Source organism: Mustelus asterias, chromosome 10, assembly GCF_964213995.1.
Source record: "Mustelus asterias chromosome 10, sMusAst1.hap1.1, whole genome shotgun sequence".
NCBI lineage: Eukaryota > Metazoa > Chordata > Chondrichthyes > Carcharhiniformes > Triakidae > Mustelus > Mustelus asterias.
In genome coordinates this window covers 55,031,652-55,056,126 of record NC_135810.1, presented here as the reverse complement: position 1 = coordinate 55,056,126, position 24,475 = coordinate 55,031,652, and the positions used below count along the sequence as shown (strand labels likewise).

The 24,475-nt window shown below is 41.0% G+C and overlaps 1 protein-coding gene across 5 annotated transcripts in view; it reads right to left on the bottom strand.

Annotated features, from left to right (window-relative positions):
- Window positions 1-24,475, bottom strand: part of tpp2 (tripeptidyl peptidase 2) — a 147,366-nt gene that overhangs the window by 42,916 nt on the left and 79,975 nt on the right. For 4 of the 5 annotated variants that reach the window (XR_013498869.1, XM_078221718.1, XM_078221720.1 and 1 more), the window contains 5 exons: window positions 21,741-21,837; window positions 18,353-18,490; window positions 11,211-11,455; window positions 6,245-6,323; window positions 5,098-5,136 (listed from right to left, as the gene is read on the bottom strand). Coding sequence is in view for 4 of the 5 variants with exons in the window: in XM_078221718.1 (XP_078077844.1) it covers window positions 5,098-5,136; window positions 6,245-6,323; window positions 11,211-11,455; window positions 18,353-18,490; window positions 21,741-21,837 (598 nt within the window). In the remaining variant the exon portion in view is untranslated. The remainder of the gene's footprint in view (window positions 1-5,097; window positions 5,137-6,244; window positions 6,324-11,210; window positions 11,456-18,352; window positions 18,491-21,740; window positions 21,838-24,475) is intronic. The other variant, XM_078221719.1, reaches the window with a different exon arrangement.

Sequence of the window (24,475 nt, the reverse complement as noted above, 5' to 3'; positions counted from 1 at the left end):
TTAAGTTAGGGGTGCTGTAGAGAGGTAAAGTTGAACATCATTTCATGAAATATAACACATGTATATTATATAAAAGCCATCAGATAGTCAATTGAAAGCAGGAACTCCCTCAACATTTGTGAGAAAACTGAAGTCATTAGCTGGTGGCCCTAGATTTCATCCCTCTGTTTCATCAATAAACATACCATTAACAAAAACTGACAACTTGTAATTCATCAGTACACGAAAATATTGTTTCACGTCCTTCATTCCACAAGTACCATTCATCACATGACACTGTGGGGTGCCAGGTTTAAAACTGAAGTACTAAAATACAAAAATTGAATCCCAATTAATTGCTTGCAAACTAGCTAATGGCATTTATTATTGACGAGTCCACTTCATTATTTTACATTTATTTTCATGTAACAGAAAACCCCATTATATATCTTTGAACTCAAAAGAAGTAGGAGCACTGGGGAGAAGAAAACAATTATAGAAAATAAACTTTTCAGTGCTAATGATGCTCCCTGAACACCCCAAAGATGAAAGGACAAAAGGAGATTTGGTACATTGTTTTAAGGAACCAGACTGCATACTTTAATTAAAAGATAGTCTTCCCTGAAAAGCCCAAAAATGCTATATAGCGATCTCTCAGATCATGTCCAAGTGTACAGTCTGTCGCTTTCAGATTGTTGTAATTTCTCTCTTTTCCAATAAGTATTTTTCTTCTTTTGTCTCTAAAGGAGTGAACTTTTATCTCATTAGTGTTCCATAAGTGCCTTACACGAACAGCCACTGCTCATGAATGAGTGTTAACCTCAAATGCTCGAAAGCTATTTGACAACATGGGCATCACACCCAAGGCTAATCAATCCCGTTCTCACCCAATACACAAGAGCACTTTAGCATGGATTACTGAATAGCAATGAGGAGTAAGAATCCAGAAGAGGTAGAGTAAAGGAGAAGACTTACTAACATAATTCAATTTAATTTCAGGGCTAAGGAGTTTTGAATTTGTTCTTTTAAAAACCTGCAACTACATTCCCTCTCTTCCCAATTTTGCCTCAATCTTCCCATGAAATATCTGATGGAAAGCAGTCCAAAACAGGACTTCCTATCAGCGGATTTAATGAATAGGATGGAATAGGTTATCTATCAAAACAGAATCCTGATAAATCATACTTTTTTTGTTTCATGCTTGTTCTATTCTTATTTCAAGCTTAACTTTCAAAGTATATGAATAATGCCACAGTGCTCAATGAAGATGAAAAAAAGCTCGACTGCTTGATGCAGTAGTTCAGAATTTGTCTAAGGGTTGATTCTTCTCTTGGTGCTCACGGCGAGACAGCAAGTATCATGAGGCAATTTGATTACAGAAAACACTCCAACCAAATTAACCCCAGTCCCACTCATGCCCGATGTCCACAAATGCCCAATTTATGCAGGCAGGCATGAGTAGATGATAGCAGAGATCAGAACATACCAGGATTCTAGGATTGCCTGGTCTGTGTGACTAATGGCACACTAAATAGTGAGTTTACTTAGTGAGCCATTGGAAACTGAGGAAAATAATTTTAGAGTTTTTCATCACTAGGGCTAGTTACAGATTTCAAGTTGTAGATCAAAGCGCATTATTAACAGATAACCAAGAATAACCAATGCACTTTAGTGCTAATATAAATGCAAGATGCTAATATCTTATTAGGTAGTACAAAAGAAATTGGCCAGAATTTTACAGCCGCTCAAGCCCCGCTGCCACTGTAAGTGAGGACAGAGAATTTGGCGCTCAGCCAAAATTCCATTCACTTGCAGCAGGACCAGAGAATCCTGCCATGGCCGGAAAATTCCAGCCATTATGTATCAAGCTAGATGAATCCCAATTTCATGCATACAAAAGTAAATTACTGCGGATACTGGAATCTGAAACAAAAACAGAATGTTACTGTAAAATCTCAGCAGGTCATAGAATCATAGAGTGCAGAAGGAGACTATTCGGCCCATCGAGTCTGCACCGACCACAATCCCACCCAGGCCCTATCCCCATAACCTCATGCATTTACCCTAGCTAATCCCCCTGACACTAAGGGATTTAGCATGGCCAATCCACCTAACCTACACATCTTTGGAGTGTAGGAGGAAACCGGAGCACCCGGAGGAAACCCATGCAGACACGGGGAGAATGTGCAAAACTCCCCACAGACAGTGACCCAAGCTGGGAATCGAACCAAACCATTCCCTGGTGCTTGAGGCAGCAGTGCTAACCACAGTGCCACTGTACTGCCCCTGACAGGTCTGACAGCATCTGTGGAGAGCAGAGCTAAGGTTTCGAGTCTGAATGATCCTTTGTCAGAGCTGACGATGGGTCATCCAGACTCAAAACATGAGTTCTGTTCTCTCTCCACAGATGCTGCCAGACCTTTTGGGATTTTCCAGCATTTTCTGTCCCAATTTCATACAGTCTGTTTCTGACAATTCACCAAAAAATGGATTTTCCAATAATCTGATTAAGCAACAAACGACACAACAAAGTGAACTGTTATGCTTTTAAATTGAATGTTTGAATTATCAGATAACTTGAATTAATCAACTTTGAACAAACTACATTTGTATAATATGCTTGCGCACTTTTGGAGTGCCACTGCGATATGGATGCAATTTAAGTTGTCATTTGGTCTCCAACTGCAATAATCCACATTTGGAAAAAAAGAGTGGCAATGTAAAGAAACAACATTTTGTCCAAGGAAGGACATCAATTAATACCAACTCTTAGGATTCAAGATTCCACCCTGCAAAAATAAATTTTAAATAGCTTCAACTTGTTGGTAACATTTTAAAAAACATCTACAAATGTGGCTAAGTTTACAGAGGATGTACAGAATCTAGTTATTTGGACCAATCAGTCCACATTGCTATTTATGTCCCACTCTAGCCTCCTGCCATCTTTCTTCAGCTAAATCTGTTATAATGTTTCATTCCCTTCTCTCTCAAATGCTTGTCAAGCTCCCCTTAAATGTATTTATACTATTTGCTTCAACCACTCCCTGTGGCAGCAAGTTCCCCATACACTGCTCTTATATTGATTGCCTTGAGTTATGCTCTTCCTAAGAAGAAATATTCTCTTCTATTCTGTCAAAACCTTTCATGATTTTAAAGACCTCTATGAGGTAACCCTTCAGTCTTTTTAAGAGAGAAAACAGACCTAATCCTTTCCTGAAATGTGTGCATTTGAATTTCTGATATCCGCCCAGTAAATCTTTCCTGCAATCACTCCACTGCATAAAAACTATTTTTATAATATCATGCTGCTTGCAGTATTCTCAAGTGTGATCTAACCACGTTTCGATACAAATTTAGCATAATTTCCCTATTTTTCAGAAACTGAATACAGATGTTGGAACGTGAAATTAAAAAAACAAATGCTGGAAATACTCAGCAGATGAGACAAACATCTGCGAAGAGAAGAATCATTGACCTGAAACATTAACACTGTTTTGCTCTCCACGGATGCTGCCTCACCTACTGTGTGGTTCCAACACTTTCTGTTTTTATTCCTCACTTTTCAATTCTATCCCTTTGGAAAGAAAATCTAGTGCTTGTTTTTTTTTTATTGGCCTTGCTCAAGTTTTAGTGATTGATCCCTTTGTTTCTGTACCCCTTCTAGGTGTGCATCTTCCAAGTAATAAGTGGCCTTCCTAGCTTCCTGCCAAAATGTACCTCCTCATATTTGTGTTCAACTTTAATATTTGCCTAATCTGCATGTTTATTAATCTCCTGTAATTGGAATTCTCCTCTGGATTTACTATCCCCCAAATTTGGTGTCATCCATAAATTTAGAAATTATGTTTTAGATTCCAAAGTCCACATTGTTAAACTTGCCACCTTTTGCCACTCTGAATAACCATCTTTTACTTCCACTTCCTGCTTTCGATATTTAAACCAATTAGTAATTCTTTCTGTCACACTTGCCCTGACTCTGCATTATCCAACTCTATTCATTAGCCTATTGTGGGGCACCTTAACAAAGACATTTGGAAAATCAAATAAATTACACCTACTGTATTACTTTTGTCTATTCTCTGTTATATCGTCAAAAAATCAATAAGGCTATTTGGACATACTTTTCTATCCCCTCCTTTTGAGGTGATTCCATTACTTTAACTACCACCAATGTTAAACTGACTGATTTATAATTCCCTAGACATTTCTGTCCCCCTTAACTATTATCTATCCAGCAGTCTTCTGGCACAGCACATTTTTCTAACCAATTATTACATATTATTTTGTAGTAATGCCTCTTTAAGAGCAACAGAGTTATCATGATCTAGAAAGATCTTTTTAACCATTGAATTAATTTTACTTTGTTATCAGAACAGTCCAAAGGAACCATTATGCTGCAGGGATATAAACTTTCAGGATGCCTGATCTATGGTATCCGAACCATCTGCTGACAACACATTTTGCAGGCCAATTCTCATATCAGAACTCTGATTCGGCTAGATGATACTAAAAACCAAGAGATTTCAAGAACATTGAGCAAATAATTTACTTTCTTTTAAAAAAAACAGGATTTAGTTAATAATGAAGTGACTTCTTAACTTCAAAATCACACCGAACGGTATCAATATTGACATCAAACAATAAATATAGAGTATCATACGAAAGACCAAGTCTCTCGATAGCTCCTTCGCAAGCGTGAAAGAGCTAGGATTTGCAAGTGTTTGCATAATTTTCTTAGAAAATGCAGCTATCTAATTGAATTGAACTTGGATCAAGCAGTTGCAGGACATCCAAAGTTAAGTGGCAGAGTGACAATTCAACAATCAAAGCAAATGTAATGCCATCCAAATTCATAATTTATTCTGAAATACTTTCCTAAACAACTAATTTCACTTGGTCACAAGGGGAACTGCTTGATCAAAAAATATAAGTTATGCTTACAGTTTTTATTTTGTAGGTCTCTTTAGTTAAAACAATAATTTACAGGTTGAAGTTAAATAGTACAATATATTTTTAAAACGTCCCAATGTGCATTGAAAGATCTCAGAAATTTCAGCCAGACTTTAAAAATGGTTAGAATCACAATAAATAGCATAGTGACAGATGACAATGCAGTACCTTTTTAAATTTTCCTTGACGTTTTGAAGCAGCCTGCCCCTGGGTGTCAGAACAACATAATGTAAGAAAACATGCAGACACTGCACAATGTGGAGACCTTCTCTAATACATCTTGGGGTTTTGTTGGTACCCTCTTTTGAAAAGAAACAAAAACCTGCCAACTCAAGACTGACAATAAGAACTCCCTTATTGGTGAGCACTACATGGTTGTATAAACCAAATCAAGGAGACTTAATTTAACTCCTAACAGATGAGAAAAGCTAGAATTTGATCCAAACAGATGTGCTGGAATAAACGAACATTTTAGATCAAGCTATACTAAACCCTCCTAAGCTGCTCAGCATCCTTCTCAGTGGTTGAAGTCATTTTCATCTGTGATTGATGTGAAATAGAATTGCTTCATGAAATAGAATTGCCAAATACTTTAATTCAGATGTTAAATTTTTTTTAAAACTGTTGCCATCATTCACATGTTTAAAATCATAATTGCTGATCTATAGTAAAAAATATATGGCATTATGTAGGAGTAACTAGATTACATATCTACAGGATGTACAAGCATGAAATATATGAAAGCTAATTAAAACATCAACCAATTTTTAATCAGTTAAATATTTTCAACAACTCTAAAATGGCACATTAGTAAATAATTGTGAATTGTTCCAGATTCTGACATTTTAATCACATGCAAATTTAACAATTTGTAATTGCATCCTTATAATCCATACTAATTATTTGAAGCTGGCGAGTTGCAAGTGTTTTTTTTATGAGGGGAAGTCTAACTCAAAACATACTGTTAATATATTATGTCTGTTGTATTTGTATGGTGCTTTTATACAAAGACAGAACATACTTTCACAGAGCAATGAGCTGCTGCTCAAAAAATCAAAGAACTTTATTCTGTTTGGATATGTCTGAATAGCATAAATTAATAACACAGGAATACCAAACAACCCTCAAATTCAACTATTCCCGGGTGCATGCAAAAGCAGAAACCAATAAATAGTACTGGTATTGTAGAAGGAAAGTGTTATAGAAGCAGAGGTTTACATGTCAGGCAGTATCAGAAAGAAATGGATAAATTAGATGAAATACACTGCATAGTAAAATAAAGTGTCTGGCAGATTTGAAAGAGCTATGTACTCACAGCTTTCTTTCCTAGTTCACCCTTTGACAGGGTTAAAGTTCCTGAAAGGTAACAACCTGGTCCTGTTCCTTTAGGAATCCTGGAATTAATCATGCAAATGGATTGAGAGAGAGACTGTGATACCATTTCAAATTTTGACTTTGCATGTATGACATCAAATTCAGTCATTACTTTGAATAGAAATTACAACTTTTGACAAAAATGAAAGAAACAAATGGAAAGGATGTAATTAAGCTAAAATTACCTCAAAGATTATGTTCAATTACTAGCATTAAATATTTGGAAATTACTTGTTCATTTGGAATGTCACAATCAGTACTGCTGAATTTATAAACCCACACCCAATGAGCATATTTCCTTGACAATTTTCCTTATGAACAAACCCATTATACTGCCTGAAATTTCATTATATCTGTGGATGATACATTATTTGGAGTTTTTAAACTGCAAGGATATCTTTACTTGCACAAATTCACCCAGCCAGGGAAGGAATTTGTAAAATGCGTACTGGAAGGTTCTTTGGAACAGTATGTAGACAGCCCAACTAGAGAGGGGGCTATACTGGATCTAGTTCTGGGAAATGAGCCCGGTCAGGTCGTCAAAGTTTCGGTAGGGGAACATGTGGCAAATAGTGACCACAACTCTGTTAACTTTAGGATAGTAATGGACAAGGACGAGTGTTGTCCTAAGGGTAGGGTGCTAAATTGGGGGAAGGCAAACTATAGCCGGATTAGGCAGGAATTGGTGGCCGTTGATTGGGAGAGGCTGTTCGGGGGTAAGTCCATGTCTGGCATGTGGGAGTCTTTTAAGGAACAGTTGATAAGGCTGCAGGACAGGCATGTGCCTGTAAAAAGGAAGGATAGGAAAGGTAGGCTTCGAGAGCCATGGATAACCAGAGAAATTGAGGATCTGATCAAAAAGAAAAGAGAGGCGTACGTTAGGTCCAGGCAACTGAAAACAGATGCAGCTCTGGAGGAATACAGAGAGAGTAGGAAATAACTCAAACGGGGAGTTAGAAGGGCAAAAAGAGGTCACGAAATGTTCTTGGCAGACAGGATTAAGGAGAATCCTAAGGCATTTTATTCATATGTTAGGAACAGAAGAGTTGTCAGGGGAAAAGTTGGACCTCTCAGGGACAAAGGAGGGGAATTATGCTTAGAACCCAAGGGAATAGGGGAGATCCTAAATGAATACTTTGCATCTGTATTCACAAAGGAGAGGGACTTGTTGACTGGGAGTGTCTCAGAGGGAGGTGTTGACCCGTTAGAGAGAATCTCCATTACAAGGGAGGAAGTGTTAGGTTTTTTAGGTAACATTAAAACTGACAAATCCCCAGGGCCTGATGGCATCTATCCTAGACTGCTCAGGGAGACAAGAGATGTAATTGCTGGGCCTTTGACAGAAATCTTTGTCTCTTCATTGGACACAGGTGAGGTCCCTGAGGATTGGAGGATAGAGAATGTGGTACCATTATTTAAGAAGGATAGCAGGGATAACCCGGGTAATTATAGGTCAGTGAGCTTGACGTCCGTGGTAGGGAAGTTGTTGGAGAGGATTCTTAGAGACAGGATGTATGCGCATTTAGAACGGAACAATTTCATTAATGACAGACAGCATGGTTTTGTAAGAGGGAGGTCGTGCCTTACAAATTTGGTGGAGTTTTTTGAGGAAGTGACAAAAACGGTTGACGAAGGAAGGGCCGTGGATGTTGTCTATATGGATTTCAGTAAGGCATTTGACAAAGTCCCTCATGGCAGGTTGGTTAAGAAGGTTAAGGCTCATGGGATACAAGGAGAGGTGGCTAGATGGGTAGAAAACTGGTTTGGCCACAGGAGACAGAGGGTAGCAGTCGAAGGGTCTTTTTCCGGCTAGAGGTCTGTGACCAGTGGTGTTCCGCAGGGCTCTGTACTAGGACCTCTGCTATTTGTGATATACATAAATGATTTGGAAGAAGGTGTAACTGGTGTTACAAGTTTGCGGATGACACGAAGATGACTGGACTTGCGGATAGCGATGAACATTATCGGACAATACAGCAGGATATAGATAGGCTGGAAAATTGGGCAGAGAAATGGCAGATGGAATTTAATCCAGATAAATGCGAAGTGATGCATTTTGGAAGAACTAATGTAGGGGGGAGTTATACAATAAATGGCAGAGCCATCAAGAGTATAGAAACACAGAGGTGTGCAAGTCCACAAATCCTTGAAGGTGGCAGCACAGGTGGAGAAGGTGGTGAAGAAGGCGTATGGTATGCTTGCCTTTATAGGACGGGGTATAGAGTATAAAAGCTAGAGTCTGATGTTGTAGCTGTATAGAACGCTGGTTAGGCCACATTTGGAGTACTGCGTCCAGTTCTGGTCGCCGCACTACCAGAAGGACGTGGAGGCTTTAGGGAGAGTGCAGAGAAGGTTTACCAGGATGTTGCCTGGTATGGAGGGTCTTAGCTATGAGGAGAGATTGAGTAAACTGGGCTTGTTCTCCCTGGAAAGACGGAGAATGAGGGGAGACCTAATAGAGATGTACAAAATTAGGAAGAGTATAGATAGGGTGAACAGTGGAAAGCTTTTTCCCAGGTCGGAGGTGACGATCACGAGGGGTCACGAGCTCAAGGTGAGAGGGGCGAGGTATAACTCAGATATCAGAGGGACGTTTTTTTACATAGAGAGTGGTGGGGGCCTGGAATGCGCTGCCAAGTAGGGTGGTGGAGGCAGACACGCTGGCATCGTTTAAGACTTACCTGGTTAGTCACATGAGCAGTCTGGGAAGGGAGGGATACAAACGAATGGTCTAGTTGGACCAATGAGCGGCACAGGCTTGGAGGGCCGAAGGGCCTGTTTCCTGTGCTGTACTGTTCTTTGTTCTTCAGCTCAAGTGTCTGTGCTGACCCTACTTTCGCTGAACCATGTGAAGCTGAGGTGAAGTAGTCACTTGTTCTTTGAAGTGAATTTTGGCAGCATCTGAAAAATTTCTGACACCTTTGCTGGAAACCTTTGATCTTGTCCACGGCCGGGATCCTCCGGTATCGCTGAAGTGAATGGAATTTTGGCTGAGCACCAAATTCTCCATTCTCGCTGACATTGGGAATGAATAGAGATTGGAAACTCCTGCCCCTAATTCCTGACATCCTGACAATTGCAAATGATGAAATATGAAACAAGAGATATATACATATTTCCAACTCCTCAAACAAAAAATATTTTTTTACCAAGTGTCAAAAAGAAGCATTGCTTAGCAGCTCATTTCCCTTCACCTGAGGAGAATGTTGTGAGTGAACTCTATCACCACCTCCTCTTTTACCTATTCAGTATGACTGAATAATCTTGGAGTAGGAAAAGGTGGCAGCACCACATTGCCACACTCCTGTAAGCACAACTTGGCCTCAGGGGGTATGTGGAAATGAACGAAAGATGCTCTGTCCACACAGCACAATTCCACCTCCTGACATTAGGAAACACTGACACCAGCAGTCACCCCACACGGAGAGGAATTTTAGGTGTCTCAAGGAGGTGGTTTTCAGTATTAAAAAAATTCAGCTGGTGGAGAGGTGCATTAAAATGACCTCCCAACTGGTCTAGCAGGATTGAGAACCCTTACCTTTGTGACTCTCTTTTCTTCACCTCTCCCCTTTCCCTTCATCTCTTTTTACCTGTTTTACACTTTCCTTTTTGCCATCTCCTATCTCTCCCCTCATTCATTTCTCCGGTGTTCTGTGATCCCTCCATTTCTCTGTCCCCCAGGTCAAGTTTGTTCCACCTCTTCCCCTCTCTCTCCTCTGATACACCAGGCAGCCTCTACATTAAAATATTTTGATAAAGCTGTCTACAAGGCTGGTTTGGATTAAAATATTACGAGATTACTCTCTCTACAGTCTTGGCAGTCACGTGACTGTTACCTAAAAAAAAAAACTTTTACGGTGTGTTGCCACCTCTCCCAGAAATAGCTTAACCCGTTTCCCACAATAAATTTATTTTATAGATGACAGGTTCCCAAGTTTTCAAATTCCAGCCAGGTGCTCAGCAAATAAATAATAATGTTACCTCCAAGATTAGTCTCCGTCTGCTGTATACAGAAGCAACTGACTAATTTAAGCCTTACTGGCAGTATTACCAATCAAGCCACTGGAAGATGTATCTGAGTTTATAAAGTAAATAATGATTAGCAGTGAAATAACTATTCAAAACTGGAAAACTTAGTGTAAATAAAGAATCCTCGGGAATTAAAGAGGCATATGGTGATAGAAACTTTGCACAGCTCATTAGCATACCCAAAAGTATTTGTTCCCCCCCCCCCGTAATCCTAAAGTTTGCTGAGACTCTGTTTCCAAACAACAACCATCCAGCTATTGGTCAAATCTAGCCAGTGATTATCACACTGTACACTTTAAGTGACCAGGACTTGGGAATGGTCCTCAGTTCAGTGAAGAAAATGAAGTTTTTCACAAATTGCTTTTTGCCTTTAGTACTTCATCTCCAGCTGAGCTGTTTCCTGAGGATGGCTGCCTCTCTCTTTCTTGCTGCTGTTTCTTCACAACCCCATCTGTATCTAAACTGCTTCCTGACTCTCAGCACTCTGACTACTAATTGCATCAATTGCAAAGAACACCCTGCTCCCTGTTCTTTTCTTTCCCTTAGTTGCTGCCCAGACGTGGTTTACAAATTACATGGCAGTTTGATTTTACTTGTGCAAAAAATATTCATGCTAATAGAATCCTATCATTTCTTGACACTAGACTCTAAGCTCTGAAATTCCCTTCTAAGCCTCTCTATTCTCTTCTAAGACGCTCTTTAAAACTTTTTGGTCCAAACTTTTGTCCTAATGTCCCCTTACATGGCTTGGCATCAAATATTGTTTGCTCATGCTCCTATGAAGGGCCTGGTGATGTTCCACTATACTAAAAGCAATATAAGAATGCATGTTGATTTATTGTTGAAATGAAAACTCGGAGGCAACAATATTTACTTACTTATCATCAGGAAGAGAAGTAACAAAGAAAGGTTGCGAGCAGTTTGGTGGTAGAGTTGCACTGCTGTTTTTTTTCTTGCCTAGAAGTGCATTGCTGTGACAATCGTAAACATCTAAGTTCAGAGGACTGGGGAGTCTATGGGATACAATAATTGGAAGGTCCTTAAGGCGTTCCAGTTCACTAAGCTGTTCATGGCGTACTTGCAGCCGGATGGTATAGTCTCCCTTCTCCAACTTCAGAGAATACTGTTGCAAAGAAAAGTGGAAAGTAAATAGAAGATTGTTCTTTTGAAGCTCATCATTTATTTTCAGTTTAAAGTGTAAATGAGCAATTAATAATTTGCTTCAGCATGAATAACACTTATTAAACAGGGAGACTGAAGACTAAAGAAGCACATGAAAATAACTTAGAGTATCAATATTTTCATTCACTGTAATTTCAAGGGTGAAGTCTACAGAATTACAAATGCTCCTCTACTAGTTCAGAACAAATACTCTAATTTCAAAGTGCAATGGAAGCGCGCAGGGCGAAATAGCTATTTCCAACTATATTTCATTTTCAACTTTCTGATGTCAATCATTCATTTTTACATCAGCAAATAGGCAACAGAAGCATGTTAAATAAATATACATAGGGTCCGAAATACTGTGGGGTAGCAATCAGAGTTGGATTGCCACTTTGTTTTACTTCCTTAATTCAAAATGTTTCTCATTCTATTGCACCCCACCTTCTGATTCAGGCTGGGTGAGGTTCGGACAGTTCAGTGCATCCCCGGGGCCTAGTGTCAAGGGCAGCTCATTCAGTGTAAGGAGGCCAACCCCGTGTTTTTGTGGCACTAGCTGCCATAAACCAGGTTTAAGTTAATGGTCCAGCCAAGTTTAAAGCTCCTCGACAGGTCAGAGAGAAAGTGGGTAGGATACTTGGGCTGGGGGAAGGAAGAGGCAGTCAGGCCTTGAGGGTGGGGTGCAGGGTAGGTAGTGGAACCTGTGTGTTGGGCGGGGGGAATGGTCAGGTGGTTGGGCCAGTGCTGTGGGAAGTTTGTGTGGGTTTCTGCAATTGGTACCCAGAAGTTAGAAGTGGTTTTTAATCCTTCTAACTTTTCTTTCTTCATTTTTGGGACATGCGAATCACTGGCTGCCCAGCATTTATTGCCCATCCCTAGTTGCCCCTGTTCAGAGGGCAATTGAGGGTCAACCACATTGCTGTGGCTCTGGAGTCATGTGTAGGTCAGACCAGGTCAGGATGGCAGATTTCCTTCCCTAAAGGACATTAGTGAACCAGATGGGGTTTTCCAACAATCGACAATGGTTTCATTGTCATCAGTAGATTCTTAATCCCAATTTTTTTTATTGAATTCAAATTCCACCATTTGCTGTGGCGGGATTCTAACCTGGGTCCCCAGAGCATTAGCTGAGTTTCCGGATTAATAGTCTCGCATCACTGGGCCGTCGCCTTGCGATGGGTAACTATTGATGTAACACAGTTGGAACAATCCGACGTTTGCAATTTAAATCGCATTTTCTGATGGTCCTAGTGCAGGGCAATTGCCATGCAAACGTTATCTTGGAAGGTAGAAATCCCCAGTGCATCTTTGGGGTACCCATAACTACATGCAGCTTGGCAGTTTCAGCCAGATAAAAGCATGCATGAAGAATGAATGTATATTTATATAGATATATCGATATATAATCATATAATACATACACAAATATATTTAAGGATTCCTTTCAAATGGTGCTGGTGTTGGGGGTGTAGGTGGGGGGCACAGTTCTTCATGCTGCTTTGTGCATGTTCAGCTCAGTCTAAAAGAGGAGCTTGGCTGGAGGGCAAAGCTCTAGCGCTGGCATAAAATCAATGAAGCATGCTGATTGCTTTCATAATCCTCCGCTCTGTATACTTCTGGCGGACATCAAGTGCAAATAAGCTAACTCTTTTATCAGGTTCACCAAACTTGTTCTGGGGATTGTGGGGCTGCCTTATGAAAAGAGATTGGGCAAACTGGGCCTGTATTCTCCAGAGTTTCAAAGAATGAGAGGTGATTCCATTGAAACCTACAAAATACTTAAAGGAATAGACAAGGTAGATGCAGGCAAGATGTTTGCCTTGGAAGGGGAGTCTAGAACCGGGGGCACAATTTCAAATTACAGGCGATGCTACTTAGAACAGAGAGGAGGAGAAATTTCTTTGCACAGAGCGTTGTGAATTTATGGAATTCTCTATCCCAAGGGCTCCTGGAAGCGCATTCATTGAGTTTGTTTAAAACAGAGATTGGTAGATTTCTGATTAACAATAACATAAAGGGTTATGGGGATAGTGGGTGTAAAAGACATTGAAGTGTCCAATCAGCTGTGATCGTATTAAATGGCGGAGCAAGCTCAACGGGCTGAATGGCCCACGACTGTTCCTATGTTATCATTAAGTGTGCTTTGTACCAGAAATGTGTGCATCCACCATGAATTCCATTTTGGAATCCAAGGGCACTTAACCCTGCCCCACCCTTACTGATTTATAAAAAGATGTTGTGAGTGTACATATGAGGGTTAGTGCAACCTACATTTCAATAATGGTTCAGTCTATAGGTGAAGGATAAACAGTTCCATCATTGTCTTGTTTATATTGCGCAGTGATTGATTTAATTTTTTAACCTATGGAAGAGTGAGTTGGTAACAGCAGTAAAAGAATCTCTATTTCTATAGCCCTCCTCAAAGAGCAATATCCCATGTTTTACATAGGGTAAAGAAAGAATGGATAAGGCAAAGAAAAAGAGAAAAGAGATTGAGGAAATAAAGCAGTCTTAAGGGAGATGTCCCAAAGAAGTTTCTAAATAGAGAGGGTTGACAATACTATGGTACAAGGGGAAGAGAGACTGGGCATTGCAGCTGTAGGAGGGGCTGTCAATAGATAGGGCTTAGTAAGAAGAAGTTGTCTACTATCAAAGGTGTAGAGGATGAAAGAAGGAATGCATTGTTGCAGGAGATTATTCAGGTGGAGTGGGCAAGGCATTGGAGAAATTTGAAGGCAAGGATATAGTTCTTCAAGTTGATTCACTAGGATGGGGCTGGAAAGGGGAATACTGAGGAAATTGAGCCTAAAGTAATAAAGACATGGAGAAGGGCTGCATTTGGCTCTGACTACAGAAAACAAGGTTAAAGTAGCATAAAGAACAATGTTCAACAAGATTATAAAGTAAAAATACTGTGGATGCTGGAAATCTGAAATATAAAACAAAGTGGTGGACATACTCAGTAAATCAGGCAGCACTTATGGAGAGAGAGAAAAGATTAACATTTCAGTTTGATGACCTTTGATTGTGAAAAGAGTCTGACAGGTTTTAAGCAAGTGAAAGGGTGAGGTTGGGAAAAAGGACAAGAGAAACGAGGAATTCCGAGTTGTCCACCTTTAGTAGGCCCTAAGTCACTCTTAACGATCAGTGTCAGCTACCTACTGTATGCGGGATGTGGACCCACGATCTGGCCCTGCCAACCCTTTGTCACCATGGAAATAGCCCAGAGGGAGGATGAAACTGGCGTACTGGCTGGCAGGGCTATTTTTAGCTTCTACTCACCTCTGATCCAGGCCCCAGCAGTGCCTAAAAATCAAACCTGGTAACTTTGTTTCTCTTTCCACAGATTCTGCCCAACCTTCTGAGAATTTCCAGCATTTTCTGCTTTTATTTCTTCATTAAGATTGCTCTTTTCAATTTAACTAGTAGAGTTTCAGGGTTGTGAATAAGTGGAAGCCTGATGAGAGTTCTGAACATGAATGATGGGAGAAGTGGGACCTATTCCAGGACTTTCAAAAGAACTGTTTCAGTTGCAATCATGATTATGTGGCTTTTAATTACGTGAGAACTGTGCAAGTATGAAACTGATGGAGGGAAGCTGGATGGTCAGGAGCTGGGTCAGGAGAGTTAAGAATGGGCTTCATGTACAAGGTAAGTTTAACGAGAGCGAGAAAGAAGTTGTGTCCAAAATTATGGAATAAGGGGTGGGAACCTGGGGTGGAGCAAGAAGCATCAGACGAATTATAAAGTAGCCCTGCATTTGAATGGTTATTTAGCATTTCCAATCTCTCAGTCAGGAGCAACAGTGCTGGCAGGGGAACTTTGCTAACTATGCTGTCATTCTAACTTTATCACACACTTCCTTTGCCTGCAGATTTCCTGTTGGAGGTTGAAATTACTCCTTTGATATCTCAAGTGAAAATGCAGTGAGGGGAAATCAGAGGCACCAGTTTGTGGTGAAACGGTTTCTGCAGTTTCAGATGATCTCAGAATTGTGTGATCACCTGTCCTTTGAAAGGCAGATTTAACAATTAGCTACAGTTGAACATATCTGCTGACAGATCACTATGCTCATTGGTCATCAAGTATGGTCAATGGTTTTAAAACTGCAAGGGTGGCTGTAGTCAAGGGAGCAGCGGATTTAGAAGAAATCTGAAATTTAATGGAGTCAAAAGTGTTAAAGTAGCCAACATAATAGCTTTCAGCTACTGGGACTTGATAAATCTAGATTGTTTCTACATATTCTGTCAAAAGGGACTTTTAGCATGATATAATGCAAGTCTTTATGTTCTGCATCCTAAGGTCTTCAAAGAAGTGGCAGCAGCAATAGTGGATGCATATTTTGTAATCTTCTGAAATTCTCTGGATTCTGGAAAGGTCCCAGAGGATTGGAAAACTACAAATGCAACACTTCTATTCAAGAAAGGAATCATAGAATACTTACAGTGCAGAAGGCGGCCATTTGGCCCATCGAGCCTGTGCTGACAATCCCAATGTGGAGATGCCGGCATTGGACTGGGGTAAACACAGTAACAGTTTTAACAACACCAGGTTAAAGTCCAACAGGTGGATATAATGGTATTTGCTACCAAATAAACCTGTTGGACTTTAACCTGGTGTTGTTAAAACTGTTACTGACAATCCCACCCAGGCCATTCCCTGTAACCCCACATATCCAGCCTACTAATCCCCCTGACATCCCCCTAACACTAACCTGCACATTTTTGGACTGTGGGAGGAAATTCACAGACACGGAGAGAACGTGCAAACTCCATTCAGACTGTCCCCCAAGCTGGGAATTGAGCCCGGGTCCCTGACGCTGTGAGGCAGCAGTGCTAAGCACTGTGCCACCATGCCGACCAGAAGGAGACAGAAAGCAGGAAACTATAGGCCAGTCAGCCTAACTTCTATAATTAGGAAAATGCTAGAATATATTACTAAGGAAGTAGTCACAGGACATTTAGAAAATCTGAGTAGAATCAGGCAGAGTCAACATGGCTTTGTGAGAGGGAAACAGTGTTTGACAAATTTATTAAGGGTTCTTTGAGGATGCAAGAAGCAGGGTCAATAAAAGCAAACAATAAATGCAGTGCATTTGGATTTCCAAAAATAATTTGATAAGGTGGCCCACATAGCTCATGGGTTTGGGGATGATATATTAGTATGGACAGAGGATTGATTAATCAACAGGAAACAGGGAGGAGAGGTAAATGAGTCATTCTCAGATTGGCAAATTGTAACTACTGGAGTGCCACAGGGATCATTGCTGGGGCTTCAACTATATTAATGGAACAAATCTTTCATTCTCCAGATCCTTCGGTACCAGACATACAACTGATGAGGTGCATCGGGACCCTCTTCCTGGGCAATTCCCTCTGTGGGAATTGCCCAGGAAGTTTCAATTTCTAATGGGCAATTACCCTGCTCCCCGCCACCCTCTGTGAAATGTTGGTAGTTCTGTGATATTTACCTAGGTAGTTACCAAGGAAATGTTAGAAAATCCTAGTTTAACATATGGCTAACTACACAACTGATTATGACTACCCGCCCCCCACTCTCCTCAATCACCAGCCCCAACCAGCCAACCACACTGCTGACCCAGCCGGCTATTCTCACAAACTGACTCGACTACCCTCCCAACCAAACACAACTATCCCCAACAACCCAATTTACTCCCTGGCCTAACCTGTGTACCAACTCAACCAGACCATCCGCCGATCTGATTTGACTAACCCCCTCCAACCCAATGACTCCCCAAACCAACCTGACTACCCCCAAACCCCTAATTATCCACTCCTTGACCTGACTATGCCTCCCATTCACTTGGCTAACCCCATCCACCACCTCACCCATGTACCACCTCACTCATTTACCCACCCCACCTACTTTCACCCAACTAGAACCTTAACCACCTCACCCATCTACTCACTTAGCCACCTCACACAGTCTACCCACATCCCAACTCACTGACCTATTGACTGACCCACTTTACCTACCCACTCATTCACACACCCATTCATCTATCTGTTTACTAATATTGAGATAGCAGCTAGCACCATAAAAAGGGTACATGTCCTGTCTTCCCCCAACTCCAATCCGACGAAGTTCCCTGAAATGTCGCTATGCTGCCCATTGCTAGGAAAACCAAGTTTGGAAGGTCCCAGAAGAAATACACAGCAGTGTTGAGTTGGGGAATTTGAGCGAAGCAACAATCTGCCCGTCATTGCCACTGCTCGGAAGATTCGGGCCACTGACTTGGATGAAGGGGCAGAGCGTATGGTAGACAAATTTGCTGACTAAATTTGACAGAAAGATAAGGAAGAAAGCAAATTGTGAGGAATATACTAAAACGTTTGCAAAGGGATATAGCTCGGCGAAGTGAGTGGCAAAGATTTGGCAGATGGAGTACAATGTGGGAAAATGTGAGATTGTTGACTTTGGCAGGAAGAATAGAAAAGCAGAATATTATTTAAATGTTACTTAAAATGTATTTGAACCATGATTTAGTTTCTCAATCTCATCTTCCCTCCTTGTTGGTGTAAAACATGGATATGATCGAGAACAATTTAAAACATGAACCCTGGCTACATCAGATATTAAAAGAACAACCTTGAGAATCAAAGTTTTGCCCATTCCAAAAATAATTCGTTTCAAAATATCGCAGACATGAGCACCCAGACATAAAAATAAGAAAGGTCAAACTAAGTATGAAAACTGTGAGAAAAGCAACTTGTGATGTTTGATCAGAATTCGAATACAGTAATAACACCTGACAGCAAGGCAATTTTAAGGAAAATCATGTACTCTCTATGCACTCAATGTTTTGATATGAATTCCAATGTTATTGCACTTTAGTTACCTGGTGTGGGTAGGCATCCCCTGAGCCCATCAGCTTTTTGTTTTGATCATACAACATCCACAGTTGGCTATCAAATTCAGACTCGTACAGTAGTTCACAAAGTAGGGGACAGCTGGCAGTCACCTCGCCATTCTTGGGCTACAGTTGGGAAGAAAAAATTGGCATCACGGCCATTTAAAGTGAACATTTGCAAGACTTGTATACAATTTGTGAAAAACTGCATGCACTGTAAGATTATAATGAAGGCATGCTTTCTTCTTTTAACTTCCTGTCATTTATTAATAATTCTAATTACAGTTAGAAATCAAACTCTGGAGATAGACTTTTTTAAATATCAAAGTATTGGAGGATAAGACTGCGTTTCTATCAACTGCAGTTCTGTTCCTTTAAAGTTGTGAGGATATTTCTCATTTGTAACAAACGGATATATCATTTTAAAAAAAAAGTATTTGTCTACTCGAGTTAGAAATAGCAGGACTGACGTTCTTTTACGACAGTCACTTCTTGGTGTCAACCACAGTTCATTAGTCTCATAACAATATAACTAATACCAGAACTTGACTCTGTTATTTCTGTAAAGAACAGAATGCCCTCTAACTTTGTAAATTTGTGATGTGGCTGTACAGAGAGCATTCATTCTGTGGTGTGTATGCTACATGCACATCTTGGCAATCCATTGTTGAAATAACATCAACTCATGTGCCCCATTCATCTTCATCTTGACCAGGATTTTAATCATTAGCAAGTTTTCTATGGAAAACACTAGTGTCAGTTATATTCCTACATCTCAATGCAGAATAAGTCTCTGACCAATTTATCCAGTGGGACACTTAAACATAATGTTGGCTGACTTTCCACCTGGAACAGTAGGAAGTAACTACCATCATGCAGAGATTCAGGGGGCTCTCAACTGTCTGCCTGCACTCGGTTAAGTGTGGAAATTGGTTGCAGCCAGTCTTGCAGTAAATTCTGTGTCCACAAAGTGAAGTCTAGTAGATCTGAACTTGCCTTAGGAAGTTTACAGAACATTCCTACTGGCTCCACAAGCCCAAGTAAAAACTTAACATTGAATGGCATCTTCTGCTTCTGATCCTCTTCCCACCTGATTTTACCGGGTAGGATTGCCAGAATAAAACCCCCATCAGCCCATGTTTGTCTACCCACCATTGTGAAATTGCGGGGATAGGGTAATTTCTATGGTTACGGAAAAGTTTATTTCTTAGTGTCACAAGTAGGCTTACATTAACACTGTAATGCATTGTTGCCTCACAGCGCCAGAGACTCAGGTTCAATTCCAGCCTTGGGTGACTGTGTGGAGTTTGCACATTCTCCCCGTGTCTGGTGGGTTTCCTTCGGATGCTCCGGTTTCCTCCCACAGTCCAAAAATGTGTAGGCAAGGTTGACTGGCCATGCTAAATTGCTCCTTAGTGTCCAAAGATATGTAGGTTAGGGGAATTAGTGAGTAAATATGTGGGGTTAAAGGGATAAGACCTGGGTGGGATTATTCTGGCCTCTTTCTGCACTGGAGAGATTCTATGCAATATCTCCTTATGTGGCTTGATGACATACCTTCTTTGACAATGCTCCTATGAAGCACTGTGGGTTATTTCATTATGTCTAAAGTGCTATATAAACAGAAGCTGTTGCTTTGGGTTTTAAGGAGCAGCTTGCAGGAGGAAAAAGGCAGAGAAATTTAGGGAGAGAATCCAGAGCTTCAGCCCATCGTAGTTGGAGTCACTGCTGTCAAAGGTGAAATAATTAAAATTATGCAGGCTCAAGATGCCAAAATTGGAGAAGTACTGAAAAATCAGAGGACTGTAGGGTGGAGGAGATTTCAGAGACAGAGGTGGGGAGGGGAGGAGGGGTTGGGGTTGGGGTCGAGACCATGGAGAAATTTGAAAACAAGAACAAGAATTTTAAAAATCGAGGTGTTTACTAGCTTGGAGCCTTTGTAGATCAGCAAGCAGAGATGATGGGTGAATGGGATTTGGCGTGAGTCAGGATACTGGCAACAGAGTTTGGATGAAGTTTACAAAACATGGAGGTCAGTCAGGAGTTTGTTAGAATAGTCAAATCTGGAGGTAATAAAAGCATGGATGATTGATTATGTTGAGGTCTACTCACAAAATAATGAACAAGACCTCACAACTGTTGCACTCAGCTCTAGCCTTAGATCAAACACAGACACAAGAGCTGAACTCCAGAGCTGAGGTAAGAGTGACTGGCCCTTGAAATCAAGGCAACATTTGACTAAGTGTAGCGTCAAGGAGCCCTAGCAAAACAGGACTCAATTGGAATCAGGGAGAAAGCTCTTTGCTGGTTGGAGTCATACCTAGCACAAAGGAAGATGGTTGTGAATGTTGGGTTCAATTCATTTCAATCTTCGAATTTCAAAAATCATTTCAATTCCAGGACATCACTGCAGTAGTTCCTCAGGGTAGTGTCCTGGGCCCAACCATTTCAGCTGCTTCAATGACCTTTCTTCCATAAGGTCAGAAATGGGAATCTTCACTGATGATTGCACAATGTTCAGCACAATTCATGACTCCTCAGATACTGAAACAGTCCATGTCCAAATGCAGCAAGACCTGGACAATCTCCAGGTTTGGGCTGACAATTGGCAAGTAATATTTGGGGTCACAGAAGTGCCATGCAATGACCATCTCCAACAAGAGAGAATCTAACCATCAACTCTTGACATTTAATGGCATTACCATCGCTGAATCCCCCACTATCAACATCCTGGGCATTACCATTGACCAGAAACTGAACTGGACTAGCTATATAAATACTGTGGCTAGCAGAGCTGATCTGAGGCTAGGAATTCCAGGAGCATGATGGAATCCTCTTCAGTTCCTGGATGAATGCCGTTCCAATAACACTCAATAGGCTTGACATCATTCAGGACAAAGCAGCCTGTTTGATTGACACCCCATCCACAAACATGCACTCCTTTCACTACGACACAAAGCGGCAGCCATTTGCACCATCTATAAGATGCACTGCAGCAACTCAGCAAGCCTCCTTAGACAATACCTTCCAAACCCAGAAGCACTACCGTCCAGAAGGACAAGGGTAGCAGACACATGGGAACAACTTTATTCCCCCTCCAAGCCACTCACCATCCTGACTTGAAAATATATCGCCATTCTTTCACTGTTTTGGGGGCAAAATCCTAGGGCTCTCTCCCTAATACCACTGTGGGTGCACCTACACCACAAGGACTGCAGCGGTTCAAGAAGACAGCTCACTGCCACCTTCTTGAGGGCGATTAGGGATGGGCAATCCACATCTCATGAGTGAATAAAAAGAAACATGGCATGAAATGGAAAACTTTTTTAAAAAAGCTACACAAATACATTTTCTTCTCTTAATTTGTAGTACTTACCTGGTGAAAGTTGTATGTCAAAATAATCTCATAGAATTGTCGATTGTTTGGTAACGTATCCCGTTGTCCTAAAGGTCTTGTTTTTGCACTTACTGGTCTGAAATTTCAAAACACAGAAGAGTTTCACCTAAAAAAATTATTTCAATGAGGTATTACTGATGTGAACAGAGGAAAGGAAAACAGATGATTTTATATCCAGAATCACTGTGGAAAAGCTTCCCTTCAACAAATATTTTGTTAACTCTGATGGCAGTTTTGATCTCTTATTTTTCAATGCAATTTAGATAAAATAACTCATTTCACAAAACAATAAAATACAGATCTGATTAAACAATGAATTACCATTTGTTCATACTGAAATAAGGACATAAACAATAAGAGTAGGCCATTCAGCCCTTTGAGCCTGCTCTGCCATTATTTACTTCAACACCATTTTCCTGCACTAATCACATATCCCTTCATGCTTTTAGTATGTAGAAATATGTCAATATTTTTTCAATACACTCTTCAATACACTCAACAACTTCTGGAGATCTTCTGCTTCAAGTTTGCAATTTGCTACATTTTTAGAAACCATTTTTCCATATTGGGGGTTAAGTTCATGGTTATGTAGTACCAGGTTCATCTTTCTAGACCAAACTGATTTGAGCTTCACATCTGATCAATTGGCAAGATTCGTATTAGCTAATTTCATTACTGTGCGTTTCGATCTCAAATTGTTCAGAGTTGACCTATTGAAGGGACATATTTTACACTGAGTGATGATTTGGCAGGTTTGGCAGCATTAGCACTCAGAGTTCCAAGATAGCCCGTGAGGTGAAAGAAACTAAGATTTTGCAGGATGGACATCATGGAATGTCTCCAGTGTGTTAACTAGCGTCCAAGCTCATGAGGATAAACAGGATGAAATAGAATCAATTGGGAGGGAGGATCATTCAGGGGTGCTCAGTTAGGACTTTTTCGAGGATTTGCACAAGGTTAAAGACCCTGAAAATAACATGGCTGATTTATTTAGCTCAACTGTTTTAATGATTAAAACCCAACACTCAGATACTGGTTTGTGAGCAATGTCTTGGATGGCATATTCGGAGAAAGAATCAGAAAGGATCCCTGAATGTTATTGCCTAACAGCTGACATATTGGTGAAGAAGTGGAGCCCTCCTTAAGGATCAGCAGATCAGAAGTGGACCATTAAATTATTATCATACCTGATTATTGAAGGGAAATGAGGGAAATAATGGCTTTTATCGGTCAAGATTGCTTGGCGATGTGGTTCAATTCTGCAAATCATGTTACACCTGTCAACTGGTTTCGGAAGCCTCAGCCATCAATTAAAGCAGCATCACTGACCCCAGGAACCGCTTTAAATGAATAGGGTTCTAGTGGGCTGTCTATACCCATAACCAAAACAGGGCATCATATCTTTTAACTACTATGGATTTGTATAACTGATTCCCAGGGACAATTCTCTTCAGGAGAAAATACTGCAAATGTGGTAATGAAAGGATTAATTCAGTTTTTCACCAGGTAAGGGTTACAATAAAAGTTCATTCTGATCAGGGATCAAGTTTAATGTCACAAATACTCTAGATGGCAATGTATCATTTTGGGGTAAAGCAGATTAAATCATCTGCATACCACCCACAGTCACAGTCTCATGGGGGATTGGAAAGGTAGCATCAAACCTTAAAAATAATGGGTGTGATTTCCTGGCCTGCTGCGCTGCTTGAGTAACGCAGGGGGCTGGGAAATATCAGCGGGGAGCTGATAGTGGGATTAGTGAGCAGCGTCCAGCTGATTGCGACTTTTCCAGGCCATTTTTTAAAAACACGATCAGCCTCGCACCGGAAATCAGCGCAAGGCTGATTACAACATGGAAATCTTAATCTTCATCTCATTAGCGAGGAAGGTATCATTCCCATATCCTGATATCATTCAGGCTTGCTAATGTCCTCCCTCATCTCCCCTGCTGCCAAGATTTCCACCAGTGGGGATTAAAGCTGGGGACCAGGCGTGATCACCCCGCTGGTGGGGACAGAGAACCATTGAGACCCCCCAGGATGTCGGGGATATGGTACCCCGAGGGCAGTGCCAGCCCGTCGGTGCCCACCAGGCAGTGCCAACGGTGCAGGATCGATTGGCGGTGGTGGGGATGACCACTTCCACTCTGCATTAGGGATCGGTGGGGGAGGGTGCGAGTGTTGGGGCTGTAATTAGAGCCCAGTGATCGGGGAGCAGACTTGGGGATGACATCGGGCAGCCAGCATTCGGGGCGATCTCTCTACTAACATATCAGTGCATGCGCAGTGGTCCGCTCAGTGCACTGATGCGTTGCCCTCTTGGGCAGGATTAGGCCCTGCCCTCCCCCTTACTGGCATGAATCCCGTGGTGGTCTCTGTGATGTACAAAGTACCTGAAATTCATTTGACTCAGTACGCCCAAAAATTGGGCCGGAAAATCTCCCATTTTCTCGCCCGTTGGACACTTAGTTTTTTCTGGGGGAATACCCCCCCCCCCCCCCCCCCCCCCCCATCATGATTAAGAATTATTGTTGTGAATATCCTGAGGACTTTGAGAAGAGAATTTCATTTGTATTAAAAGCCATTAGAAGCTCACCAAATGAGTCAACTAAATTCAGTCCCTTTGAGTTAATCTGCGAATATGAAGTTAGGGGAACATTTAAATTCGTTGAAGAGACAATTACAGCCCAAAAAATTAATCTCTTCGGCTACGTG